General features: G+C 34.1%; 2 protein-coding genes across 2 annotated transcripts in view; both read left to right on the top strand.

The window, feature by feature from the left end:
- The window catches only part of LOC111633757 (ubiquitin carboxyl-terminal hydrolase 10-like), a 136,737-nt gene extending 129,300 nt beyond the window's left edge, over window positions 1–7,437 (top strand). Inside the window, exons 13-14 of the mRNA XM_023378378.1 lie at window positions 5,473–5,532; window positions 5,602–7,437. Of these exons, the coding sequence (XP_023234146.1) occupies window positions 5,473–5,532; window positions 5,602–5,810 (269 nt within the window). The 3' untranslated portion in view covers window positions 5,811–7,437. The remainder of the gene's footprint in view (window positions 1–5,472; window positions 5,533–5,601) is intronic.
- A 4,956-nt stretch (window positions 7,438–12,393) lies between these two features.
- LOC111633750 (protein tiptop-like) overlaps window positions 12,394–14,542 on the top strand; it is a 74,683-nt gene continuing 72,534 nt past the window's right edge. The window contains exon 1 of the mRNA XM_023378366.1: window positions 12,394–12,573. Coding sequence (XP_023234134.1) covers window positions 12,534–12,573 — 40 coding nt within the window. The 5' untranslated portion in view covers window positions 12,394–12,533. The remainder of the gene's footprint in view (window positions 12,574–14,542) is intronic.

Below are 14,542 nucleotides of genomic sequence, written 5' to 3' on the forward strand. Positions count from 1 at the left end.
AAATCTTTTTCTATTTAATTTGGTTTTTGCTGCAATTTAAAAAAAAACTGTAGATGTATAAATTACCATTGTCATTTGTCAGTCTGTCTTTCCTAAATCTCGAGAATGGGGTTAGATAGATGAAAGATGAGACCAGATATAGAAATCTTGGGGCTCGGATTAACTATGTATGAACTTTTTGTGCAAACCGGAAGTCATGCTATTTCAATTCAAATATTTTCTCTGAAAGGTGTTAGATAGATGACTGGCATGACTCTATTGTTAAAGGAAAAGTGTGGTGTACAGGGCAAGGCACTACAGTACTAATTTCAGGTGGAGAGCATGTATTTTAAATTAAATAAGTTAAAAATATGATTAAAAATTGCAGCCTGGCATTGTGACAATGCCACAACAAATAAATTTTAGTATTTATTATTATGATTATATGTATTATTAATGTTATTTGGTAAATAAATAGGAAAAATAGAAATGATAAGAAAATTAAGAGTTTTATTTTCAAAACTTGTGCAATTTAGAAAACTACCTCAAATATTTTTTTTCTTTCCTGTATTTCATCTATTTTATAATTACATCTACAATGAACTGCTAACAGAAATAAAGCAAAAGAAACAAATGTTTGAGACAATGCATTCAAAACTATATATGGGTAAGTAATGTGTCTTCAACAGACACTTGGTGTGCAGATTATGCAAAGGTTTTATGTCCATTCTAGCATTTTTTGAGAGGTATATGCTAGTGTTAGTTTTACAGTCTAGCCAGTATACAGTATAATGAACATGAAGGAGACTGAGTGAAATTTCATTATAAGGATACTTCATGATAAATAATGATGCATTTATTTCTGGTTTCCAAATGCACTTAGCATTTTTTATTTAATCAATAAAAGTCAAATCTGTAACTTCACCAATATATCAAGATACTAAATTTGGTTGCTGGAAAAGTGTGTTTAGTGTCTTTATGTATTTTTTATTTAAGCAAAATGCAGAAAGCATTCAGCTTTGTGTTTAAAGAATAAAAGCAGAATCAATAAAAGATGTGCAAACAAAAATAATATGTATTGAAGGATCTAAAGCATGGTGTTGCTTTGTTACAGACTTATCAAACAGTAGATGTTGGAAACAACAGAAATAAAACTTTATTTGGTATATGCATTATAAAGATGCATTTTGGGGTGTCAAATTCAGTTCGATTCTCAGATTTACTTAATATTGTAAGTATACTAGGTTACAATATTGCTTAAGATTGTGTTACAAAAAATTACAGTGCACTTATATTTACATTTACCTGTGTTTTGTAGAAACACAGGTAAATGTAAATATAATTATACTGTAATACAGTGTTTCTCAACCTGTAATGAATTGTCACCCCCTTCAATAAAACATTTACATAGTATCGCCCCTTCACTTCAAAATTCTGATGTCGAGGGCCAAGGCTAACACCAAATTTGTACTGCATTGAATAGACTAGTGACTAGTATAATGTTTCACTATATCACCCAGAAAATTGTTTTTCGCGCCCCAAAATACAAATTTTTACAAATTGCCCCCTCAACATGGAAAAATGCCCACATGGGGGTGATATCATCCCATTGAGAAACACTGCTGTAATATGTGGGCTCAACTTGTACAGCAATCTGTTCAAAATTATGGTATTAAAAATTTTTTCCTCTATAAAAAAAAAAAAGTAATTTTAAAATTCAATTTCAAAATAATAGTGCATATTAAAATCAAACAAATGTGGCATATAATATAATTGTTTTAACAAGCAATATGGTAGGTAATGTAGCAAACATTTATAACATTATTTATCATTAAAAGGCTGAAATTGGTGATTTCTACATTTTTCAAGTTTTTAATATTCTGCAGCACTATTAGGCCAAGATTCAACTAGCTTAAAAACTTTCGGTGTGATTATTTTTAAGCACGTGACCATATTGTATTCCAGAACATGGTGTAAGATGAGTTGAGCAGTGTTCCACTTTCGGCTTGAATACATCCGTAAAATGGTACCCTCAACCAGTCAGAAATCAGTGGGCTTTTACATCGTCATGACATCATGTGAAAATTGCAGGAAATGAGCTTTTGTGTACATTTTCTCTATTTTATCCCTAGTTCTCACCATTTGGGTGCTTGTAAAGTTCTTTGATTAGTTTTAACATTAGTTATTATCAACCAATGCTTTGATGTTTTGTTTCCATCAATTTGTGTGTGAAAAGGTGTTTACTTTTGATACTTGGTGGCAGTACTGTCACCATAAAAATTTTGCTAGTGGTGCCGGACCTCCACCATAATCCAAGCACCAATGCATGTAGGTCACGATTAAAAGTAATTGTGGTGAGAATTTTTATGCTTGATTTTATGCTAATGACGTCTTGACCTTAAGCAGAATTTCAATTTTGCTTCCTATTATAAATATTATGTGTGTTTGTAAGCATTAGTTGAAATGTTTGTTTATCTATGAAGTAACTGTAAATTTTTCTGTGAGTAACTTAGCACTACTCTCACACTAATTCCCAGACTTTTAAATTAACATACCAACAGGGGCACTAAGGAGGTGATGCTTATGTTGCCTTCTAGCAACAGTAAGTCCATATTTTGCTTAGTCATTGTTCTGTGTCTTTATATATCATCATATGTGAAGTTTTGCATCAAACTTGGAAAATCTTTTACAAAGACATCTGAAATGTTAAAAACAGTATTGGGGATGAAACTCAACCAAATGCAAAATTATCAGCAGTGGAAACACTTCAAAGATGGTCAAACTTCATTTGATGTTGATAATAGTCACCCTTAATACCAAAGGATCACTGAAAAACAGTGAAAATGTTACAAAAGTTTGCGAGGTCATTCATTATAACTGTTGTTTAACTGTATAAGGCAGGGGTGGCCAACCTTTTGCATACCATGCGCCAATTTTTAGATAGACGAGTTCAGATGCGCAGTGGCGTACAGTACTTTGGGTGGTGTTAGCAGCCCGGGGCGGAGATGGATTTCGGCCATCCCTTAATTAGGTATTTCAATTTATAAGACGAAAATTCAGTTTTGCCACAGAACAAGCAACGAAAAATGCGGTTGTAGTGTAGTTACCCGTATAAAATAGTTCTATACGATATTAGTGGTGTACATAAACACGAAAGTATCGTGTATCGTACAGGCAAAAGTAAAAAGAAAACAAAAACAAGGTCAACAGGTGTCGCAGGAACTACTCGGGAAAAGAAGTTAGTAGTCCAATCCGATTCCCGGACTGTCCGGACGGTAGCACTATCGTCGGACGTTAGCACTGTCATTTAGACACCTGTAAACTGATCGAAAATAAACATACATGCATATACTGTAATTTACTATGTGGAGAACACTCATTTTATCTTTAAAGTTGATTGCAACGAATTGTGCAACAAATAAAGTTGCAAAGACAGACTATAAAAAATTAATTTTCTATGTAATACATATTCATAATTGCAAAGAAGCCAAATCTGGCAATGTCGCTCAGAACTGATTGAAGCGCCACTTGTAATAGTCCAATGCGCCAAGTTTGGCGCATGCGCCACGTTTTGGCCACCCCTGGTATAAGGTAGCTGAAGAAGTGAATATTTCAATAACTGTTTGTTACAAGATTTTTGCACAAAATTTAGGCTTGCATTGCATTACAGCCAACATTCACAATGAACATTTTAAAATTTTAATCTGTAACTAGTTTGTGAGAATGTTATATTACAACTGAATTTGTGCTTTGCTTTTGGTTGATGATGAAAAGAAAAAATTCAAACTGATGTAACTCAAGAACTCTTGAATTGAGCAAATGAGGATGTAAACTTTAATATATATTATATACAGTGGAACCTCGATATACGACCTTAATCCGTTCCTGATGTTTGGACTTATACCGAATTGGACGTATACCAAACCAACCTTTCCCATAAGAAGTAATGTAAAAATGCTTAATCCGTTCTCATGTGAAAAAAATGGCTGGCTTTAACACCTCCCTTTCCTGGCTAGTTCCTGCTGATTTTTCATGAGATCAGCATGTATCTTTTTAGCTTTCTTGCAAATAATTGCTTCTGATAGGATGTTGCCAGCACACTGTTTTTCAGTTATCCAAGCAAAAGCAATTTCTCAACATGATCTAATGTCTTCAATCTCTGTTTAGAACTTGATTTAACCCCTTTCACAACGTTAGCAAATTTAATAATGTCTTTATTTTTTGCGTTTGTCGATATCGTCGTTCTCGGAATACGGCATGCAACAGTTAAAATCTCGAACATGCATGCCACCTTCATATTTCTCAACAATCTCTTTTTTCAGTTCCATTGTGATTCTAGTCATTTTTTAGTTTTCTGTTGATTTTCATTTGCCTTTTCGCAATTCATGATTAATAAAAATAATAAAATTTTACTTACAAATTAAAATCAGAAGAAATTTAACAAAGTTATAAACCGTGGCAGTGCGAACGTTTAGTCTGGTCTAGTACACTAATAGTGCTACTTGTTCATAGATGGTGTGTAAAATTGGATTAAGTCGTATACGAAGCAAAATTTGTTTCGTCCAAACAGGACGTATTCCGAATTTGACGTATTCTAAAGCAGATGTATACTGAGGTACCACTGTATATTACTGGGGATGAGATTGGTTTGGGTTATGATGTTGAAAACAAAAGTTCACTCATCACAGTGGATATCAAAAGAATTATCATGGCTAAAACAAGTTAGATAACTGTGGTTAAAGTGATGCTGAGGGTTTTTTCTATTCCAACGATGAATTTCTTTGACAAGGTATGGCAGTGAACAATCACACACTGCTGCTGATTGATCAATTTTTTAGCAAAATACAGAACAACAATTGTATACTTAGAGTACTTTGAAAGCGACAAGGCTGAATAGCTTCAAAGTTAAAGAATTTTCCAGAAATTTCTAGTATATAAGAAGAAAAAGTACATGAATGGATGCAGTTGGCTTTCTTTTTTTCACACTAACTAAAGTAGTATGGAATTGTGAAGTGAACAGTAATTAAATTGTATGGGAGTCTAATTTGTTATTTCTTGATCAAAGAGGATTTATGAATGAATGATTTTGGATTGCATGTGTAATCACTTAAAGGTTAATATGGAATGGTTACTAACAAAAGTTATTAAATTCGTTTAAGAATTTCTATATAAATACAATATAAATGTATATGTTTGTATGTGCACTGGATTTAAACTTTACCCTATTTTTTAACCACAATATCTGCAATATTGTGGTTAAAAAATATTTTTTTACAACAGCATATTTTTGTGTTAACATCTTTAAAAAATCAGATTTGTTAACATTTTTATATAGATATAGACAAATGGTAAGTCTGCCAAATAAAACTAAGAATATAGATAAGTTTTATTATGTAACTACACAGTGTAAATGAATTATTATGTACCAGTTGCTTTCTGAGAAAAATTAAATGCAATTTAACTTTATTGATAATTAATTTTTTTTAATTGCAGAATTTCTTTCACATGAGATGAAGAGGTTGAAACACTTGCATGTGTATAAACTGATTGCAGGTATATGATTGTTTTTATTGTGTTTTGACCTTTTATTCTGTTTTAAATAATTTATTGTTGTTATTACAGTTGTATATCATGATGGTGAAGAAGCAGTCAAAGGACATTATATAGCAGATGTTTATCATTGTAATAGTGATACTTGGCTGCGTTGTGACGATCGCAACATCAGTGTTATTTCTGAAGCTCAAGTGTTACGGCACAGTCCTCCACGTGTTCCTTATTTACTATTTTATCGAAACGTGGAAACAATCCGTGGATCTTCACAGTCTAAATGAAGGGTGCTAGAAATAATGGCAAAAATGGAACTAAAGTGCATATATAATCATGCTGCCACAAAGGAGATTTTTCTCCCTGCTCATATTTCCAAATCCATATTGGAAATGGCACTTCCCTTTTGACTATGCCATATCATTTCCTTGTCAATAGCTTTACAGTTAATTTTCATTTGTGCTTTGCCTTGCTTAAACATCGAGAATATTCCAAAAGTGATTTTGATAAACAACTGTTTGTGTAAAAAAAAAATACTGTGATAAAAGATATAATTGGCAAGAAACTTAGTATCATTTTTTGTAACAAATTCAAGTTTAAAATGTTATGATAAAAATCAGTTAAGATGAAAGAATAGCACATTGACTTATCATGTTGATTTATATATATATGTGTGCGTGTATGAATACATATATATATATAAATATATATATGAATGTAAGAAAACTGACATCTGTACAGAAACTCATTACCTGGTGGTAGTGTTGTAAAATTTGAAGTGCAAAACCAAATGATTTCACCATAATATTTGTAATTTAATAGGATCTCATGTTTGTTATTGTGTAGTTATAAACATACTTCAGAGGAAACTGGAGTTAAAATATGGTTGGAATATTGGAATACCAGACAAATCACTGTTTTAGTGATACTTGTTTGTGGTATTGATATAAATTGTATGAAATTTTCAGTTACAAGAATAGTTAGTAAATACCTCAAAAAAAAAATAGACCAAATTGTCAAAAAATAGGGATTTAGGTGCAAAAATTCTTACAACAGCATTGCAAAATCATGAATTTAATCATAGTTATTGTCTATTTTTTCCCCAACTAAGGAGTGCATTTTTGTATTTTGTGTTTAAAAACTTATGCTAATTTATAAGAAAGCAAATTTACCATAGATTTGATTGGATTCATTTTATTAATGTTAATGTTTTATTATTATTTTTTAGATTGAAATTTTGATGTTCTTAAAATTTTTGTCACTAATTGTTGAATCTTTTATTGCATATAAAAAATTGTATTGAGAAAGAAAAAATATTTCAAGACTTTGTTCCATAGTTATTAGTATACTTTGAATTGTAATACTTGTTATAAAACAGTATTTTTAACGGAAAAAAGAATGTAAGTGTGTAAAAGAAGTATAAAAGATAAGTTTTTGGCCAGAATATTTTTAATCAACTTTTTCATGTTTCATTCACACTCAAGTATATAATGGCCAAAAAAAAAAAGAATTATAAAAATTAGAATATGTGAAACGCATCGAATTCCCATCTTTTATACAAAACGTTGGTAACAGACTGAAATTCGGTGAGAATTAAACGAGGAAATACACAGGATCATCATCGCAGTACTCGAATTCTGTGAGTGCTTTACAAAGAATTAACGAATAGAACCGCTTCAAAGCATTACTGCTCTTGGATTCTGACCCAGTAATTCTAATTTTATACACTTAAACGACGGACTTATGTAAAGATTGAAATCTATTTTCCGTATGGCTTCATTATAATGATAGTATATGCTGTTTTCGGATTAATTACCCTCGTCTTGTAAATAATTATTAAATACAATCATAGATGTAAATTATCCCCATTTGTAACTTTGAAAAGTAAAGTATATTTGTTGTGGGAATTTTTAATTTCAAAGTCGTGTCGAAATGAATTCAATTTTTAACTCCTGTGTGGTAATTATACGATCAATTGTAAAGAAAAAAAGGTACCATCGAAGATTGCCAGTAGTAGTATTTTTTATAACTAGAGGGCGCAGTATTTTCTAAGACCGAAAGAAGTCAATAAACTCGATATGCGATTATTGGAAGTTTGATCCTCGCTGTTTAATGTTAAGAAAATTTTTCAAATTCTGTAGATTTTAAGAGCGGAAACGCCATTTTGCATTGTTATATAAATATAAGAATTTTATTTAAGAACAATAACAAGTGTCGTCGGTAAATAAGACGACGTTTCTCAGGCGAACACACGTTTGTATTAAAGGTGAATTTCGGCGTTACAAAGTCGAAAATACCGGAAGAATTTTTTGATAATTTTTCTGCTTAATTTTTTTTTACGCTTCCCTAAAGTAGTATGTGGCCCGTCACCTGTCGGTCAGTCAAGGTGAGTTTTAACAATCTGTTTCTCAGTCATAAAAATCATAAACGACCATGTAGATGAGGGAAAAAAAGAGAAAGGAAAGCTTTACGATCGTCTCTAGGAAAAGCTATTCTCCCAACTTAGGCCTTCTTAGAAAGAAGATATTGCCAGAAAGGTCTAGTTTTTTTTTTTCGGACGTGATTTAACTTAAACAATTCAGCCCTAGGGCCGATGTAGTTTGCCAAGGTGACACGAGTTATTTCTGTCGCATTCTACTTTGATTGGTTGAGAAAAACGATGATGGGATAACGGTAGTAATTGTTGATCGACTCTTTTTCTGTTTATAACTTACTCCTAATACAGTTTGACGTGTTAAACTTCAACCATTTTTTGATGGTAAATGATTAGGGATCGCATCTTCTATTCGAAAATCTTCACTAATTAGTATTTTATAAGTTCCGTATTTAAATTCGAAACGGATTTTATAGAGCAGTCTGAAAAATGATTTATAAAATTAATTTTTAGCTTCCTGTATATCGATTATATAAACGGGTCTTTATCAATTGAGAATTCATTAAAGTTTAGATTTAATTAAAAGTAAATAAATAAATAAAATATATATATATATATGAAAATAATTTTCTTAATTTAATAATGGTTAAATAAGTTGATTTGTGATATTTTAAAGGAAGTAAACTTGTTGAAATGATCAATAGTTGAAAGTTTGACAAGCAAATTTTACGCCTCATCGATGAGTCGCTGTTAACTAATGTATTATAGATAATAAATGTTAGAATATATTTTACTGTAAATAAAAATTTTTGTTAAAAATTCGTAATAAAAGTATTTGCGCGTATTTTGATATTTTATCCTTCGCTTTTTGCCGCGGGACATTTTTTTCGCTTGTTAATCTTATCGAATTATGAATGCGGTTTTTAATTCGCGTAAACGTTTCTTAGTATGCGTAAATTCATTGCGATGCTTACCATCGCCCTAGTAATGAGCATTTTTTTTTTACCTTATATCGATTATATATAATATTAAGTTACTGAAAATTATAGACTTGTGGTCTTTTTATAATCTGGTTCGAGGATCATTAATGGGTGCATTTATAATTGATGATAGTTGCGATGTAAGGAACGTTCAAATGACCGTCGTCTGTAAATGAGAGACCTTATCGTAGGTAAATATATAAAATTCGTCGTTTATTTAAATTTACACGATTGAAATAATGTTTAAGTTCTTTGGATTATATTTTTAAAAAGGTCGTGTTAAATTTTTCAAAATTTTATATTCAGGATTGAGATTTCTTAATTAAATTTTACCTTATTATTTTTTTTTAATCGCCAGTTTCTGTTTCTGCATTAATTGAAGAAAACGCATTAAAAGTAATGGAAATGAATTTTCCTCTTAAGGATATTTAATACGTCGTCGATGTCTTCTGATTGGCCGTTTTTAAATCTACGCGAAGTAAAAAAAAAAAAAAAAAGTTTGAATAAGTCGTGTGCCAAAATTTGATTTTATCACAAATTTTTAAAATTCGTTGACGTCATACGATCTTTCTTTTCTGTAGATATTTCTTAGCGCAATAATTAAGATTTTTTAAAAATATATGGCGTAGTACAAATATACAATGCATTAATACTGTGTTGTATTTTAAAAGTTCGAATTTAAATGCTTATTAATCCAGCAGCGCAGTTGTTTAACACATTTCTTGCAAACGGGGAGAATTCCTGGCTATCGATGTGTAGCCGGTGTGATCCATCCATCCGTCTGTGATTGGCATCCCGGCTTTCCGATGAAGTGCGGAGTAGCTAGGAGCATTTCGGAACATTTAACCCTGTCATCGTCGTGTTACGTTTTGACATCTGCCCGATAAAGCGGTAAATTATCTATATTAATTTTATTTCGTATATAATATAACCTATTAAATTGTAAATTCCGAATATGGACCAATCCAAAATAACGTACAAAACAATAAATTCCGTTAGCAAAAAATCTCACGAATCCATACGCCAGATTGGCACACTTCATGTCAGTTGCCAAATTTGGTAAGACGCGTGGTACCGAAATGGACTACTGATTTGTTAACAGTTTTTTTTTTTTTTAATTTAGAATGATTTGTACTTAATCAACTTCGGGGGAATTTCTATAAATGGCGGGTGAGAGAATATTGATAGTGGTAAGTGGCCCGTCACGAAGTTCTCGGTGCATAAATGAATAGAGGCGGCAGTACTTTCGAAGTTATTTACACAACATAAATGTCCGCTTTGCGTGATTTATAAAATAAGTCGTCACGAAATCGGAAACGCGAATAATAAATTTCGTAAAGGCACAATATTATTTTTATATTTTAAATAAAAACAAATTATAATTCGGACTATGTACGGCGAAGTAGGAACGTGACAACGTGGGAGTTCGGACTGCTTCTAACCGAGATCGAACCGTCTACCAGACATTAGAAAGAATTTTTCCGATAAATGACTTTTTGCCTTAATGCGGTTTGGAAATTTTATGCACGTTTTAACGGATCGAGCGCTTACGGAGGCAATTTTTGTGTCAGAAACAAAAACCATTTGGAATGAAAATAGAGCGGCACAACACAGCCGTCGGCAGAAGAGCCGCGTCCTATCAATAGCTCATTTATGTTAATATAGACAGGTGGCGTGGAAAGTAATGGACGAAAGCTCCCCCTATCGTTATTTCCGCTAACTAAATAGACATGGCGACCCCCAATCACCGCGCCCTGACAATTGCAGGTTATTAATCTGAAAAGCTACCAAAATACTTTTTTATTCCTAGTAAAATCTTACATTTTATTGGACAAAGCGAGCGCATCGGTAATTCCCTTTTACTGTCGAACCCCGACAATTAAATATACGCCGGCGAGCGGCAATGCACTGCGTCTGCGCAGTGGTGCCAGCGGCGGACTCTTTGAAGTTAGAAGGGAGGAGAGTCGAGTATCGCCCTTCTGATCCCGACTTCTATCTTTAGCAGTCGATAATCCCTGGCGTTTTGACTTTCTCTACCGACGAAACTAACATCCAGTTTAATCGGTTACTTGCCTTTTCGACCAATGGCCACGGGTTAATTCCGGGACACACTTCCGAAACCGTACGGGGACATACTTCGCTCCTCCGCTTATACTATCGACGTTTTCTGCCATCTCCTATTCGTAGGAAGAATATTAAATTTTCGGTTAATTACGTACACTTGCGGTTGTGTTCGCACACATTATGTACCATCGGTAGTCTATTCCGTGTGTATATAACTCTGCCGTTTTCATTCTATGTTAATATTTTGATTTATTAGAGCGTGAAGCCGTCATTAATATTCGATACAAAGTATAGGGTGTCTTTTAACTAAATTTGCCGCCGAAAATAGAACTTCCCAAAAGTAATTTGCGGAATACGAATAAATTTTTTTATACTCCGGTAAGGTCAAAAGTTAATGAAAACAACTTTAAGAAATTGTTTCGAGCATTTTGATCACGTAAAGAGTTTTTTCCTTCCCCCTTTCAAATTTAATTGTTTGCATTATGCGCAACTTGTTGGTCGTCATCCAAACGCCTGCGTGTCAGTAGTCAGTCATCTATCATAACTGAATAAGTCCGAGAGGTCCTGTTTGGTCGATGACGTCGAGAGAACTGGTCCCGAGATTCATTTCCTTAGATATCCTATATGCTGTAATTATACGACAGTAAGTGGAATATTATGCTAATTAGTTGGCCGGTTTCCGGGTCTCGTCTAAGAGAAGCATTACATCACTTGTCTTAAACGTTCACAAATAACACAATTCAAATTCTCGGTTTATTTATTGGTCGGGTCAATATTATAGTTTGGGGTGATACGTTTAATCTGGCAGTTAAGACTCTAATAATTTGTTTGTGGCAGGCGTGGGTTAGCCTTCCTCCGCTCAAAATCTCCCCGACTCATCTCCTTAGACGTTAATGAACTCGGTTTTTTTATACAGTTTACTTTCCTTTGCCTTAGACGACCGATTCTCAAATATCCCTTTTCGATCTTGATTCAATAATTAGCGATCGAAACAATTAATATAATCTTCTCCCTCTGTAACGGGATTAATTGAATCGATCACGGTTTAGTTTTCTTTGTTTTCTATTGTGGATAACGATGTTTAATGGAGTTTAATGAAGCGTATAGAAGCGAAATCTTTTAAAATGTAGTGTTTAAGTAGGAAATACAAAATTTGCTGGCTTAATGGAATTTGCTCCGGATACAAAATCGAGTTGTGATAGGTTTTGAAGTTGTATAATGGGCGTTGGAGAAGTCGGGGAGCGACAAGTTCGATGCAGAAACGGCCCCTATTTATATATTCCCGCGCACTCGCGATTTGCGTCTACATAAAACGAACTTCGACCCCGATCGATGATATCTGTAACTACACACGTGCGACTTTTTTTAATTCTACTATCCGCCACTAGATGGCGGAACGGAGTCGTAAAGACATCTCCCATGATGCCCAGCGCCCCGGCTGTCTATCTTCTTGACGTCACCGCCGTGCCGCTAGTTGACTGAATGGCAGGTTTGCAGTGGGTAGCGCTTACCCTTCTGGCTGCTTGTGAGGCGCTTTTTACTGGTTTGTGTCACCGCCCCTTGTTGGACTAGTGGTCTTGCGGAGTCCCAATATGCCCAGACGTAAGCAACATCGGCCCAAAAGAATGAAATGTAAGTAAAAGCCGGTTATTTACCATTGAGCATTTACATAATTTTTTACTTTAATCTAGTAAGGGTTGTCGGCGGCCTTAACTTTTACCAAGTGAGGATACGGGACATTCCGCAGTAAGGAAGCGTTGTTAGCCCGCTGCGGCTGCGGATGACAGTTTATGTAGATAGTGATGGCCAACACTCCTTGTCAGAGCGCATGTCAGTCATAGCTTGACAGCCGAGGGGGTTTCTCGGCCTAGGACCGTCCGGATAGCGCATAACCGCTTCTGTTTGATGGCATCCCGTCGGAATGGCACATCGCTCTGCCGCCTCGCTCGCGATCTGTTGGGTTTCGCGCGCTTTCAACCTCCCGATGCTTTTCGGACGTTTTCCCTCCTTTTACACCCCGTTAAAAACGCACCGGCGGCCGTCGTATAATTGGTTTGCGAGATATCCTTCCATTTCCCGATAAATCATGTCTGGTCGCGGGACAGACATGACTGGTCGACATCTCATCAACTTCCTCCCCCCGACTCGTCACTCATCTGGCAGGTGTGACATCCAATAGGAATGTAGCGCAGTCACGGTGCGTGCTTTTTGCAGCTGAAACAATGGGCAAGACGAGTCCCCGAGTGATTCATTCTTGTCATTAGTGGGCCTGGAGGGGGTAAGGGCCGGCCCTCTTTCGTAAGGGCTCCGCGTTCATTTTTTTTCCTTCTTATTGTCGGCTCTGGGAAATTATAGGGAACTATAATTCAAGTTGTCGAAAGACGTTTCGGATGCGAACTACACGAGACATACGTGAGTCACGTTTTTGTCACGTTGTTCCATTTTTTCCCTCTGTTGGAATTTCTATACTTTTTTTTTCTTGTCGATCCCGCGTTTGAAACTGCCACGGAATTCCGAGCAGATCGGTCTAAATTCAAAATTATCTAATCGTTTTGGGAATAATTTTTATTAACTTAATTGTTTTATAATTACTCCACGTATAACACGTGTTCGTTGTAATTGACATTCATTTTAATATAACAAACGCCAGAAAGAAATTAAATTATCGTTAAAGTGTGACATCTCTTAAGTTCCAATCATAAATTAGCCTAGGGAAAAAAATTTTGAAGAGAGATAAATAGCGATACAACAGGATAAATAGGAAAATATAAACACAAACATACCGTCGAGGAAACTCGAATGTTGGGTGTCAATCAGAAAATTACATTTACCAAGTTGGAGGAGGAAAATTTCCACTATTCAAAAACCCAACAGTTCTTTTGTTTGTGCTTTTAAATGAAAGTTTCGGTTGATTTATAACGGTTTAATCGACATTTTTAAATAATAGTTCCCGGTAGAAAACCTTGTTTGTTCCATCTCTTACGTGAATTCCTAATTATTTATTAAAACTTAGACAAATTCTAATTTTGAACACGTGTTAAATATGAATTATTTGTTATCCTGCGACGTTACAAACAGAAGTTTCGTAATTATTTTGTCATATATTCCTATAAATTCTCTTTGAAAACTTCTTGTTTACGTTCTGTTCTTCCTGTTAGATATTAGTTTCTAAATTCGAATTCGGACGGTGTAGAAATACAGCAGCTTTTAATATGATAAACTTTCATTGTTTGAAATTGAAAACCATGTTTGGCATTCTTTCGTATTTTAGGGATTGGCTTGCTACATTTTCCAAATTTCCATTAGATAATAGAAGAAGGTCTTAGTATAAAATTCCCGTTTTAAATTGAAATACTAACTCATATTTTAATGAAAATCGTTGATACAAAAGTCGGTTGTTGTGTTTTAGGTTAATTTGACAACAATTATACTTTTAAATAGTAACAAATGCGATGTGATAGACTGGGATCTGTTCTTTGTCTTGGAGATTGTTTTCTTTGTAGTGGAATTTTCAATTTTCAGACTTGGAAAGTTGAATAAACAGCCTTTAATCCTTTCTTGAAGACTTTGTTGAATGACAATTTGGGTCCGGTGAAAGGCT

Source organism: Centruroides sculpturatus, unplaced genomic scaffold, assembly GCF_000671375.1.
Source record: "Centruroides sculpturatus isolate CEXI.00-Female unplaced genomic scaffold, Cexi_2.0 scaffold737, whole genome shotgun sequence".
NCBI lineage: Eukaryota > Metazoa > Arthropoda > Arachnida > Scorpiones > Buthidae > Centruroides > Centruroides sculpturatus.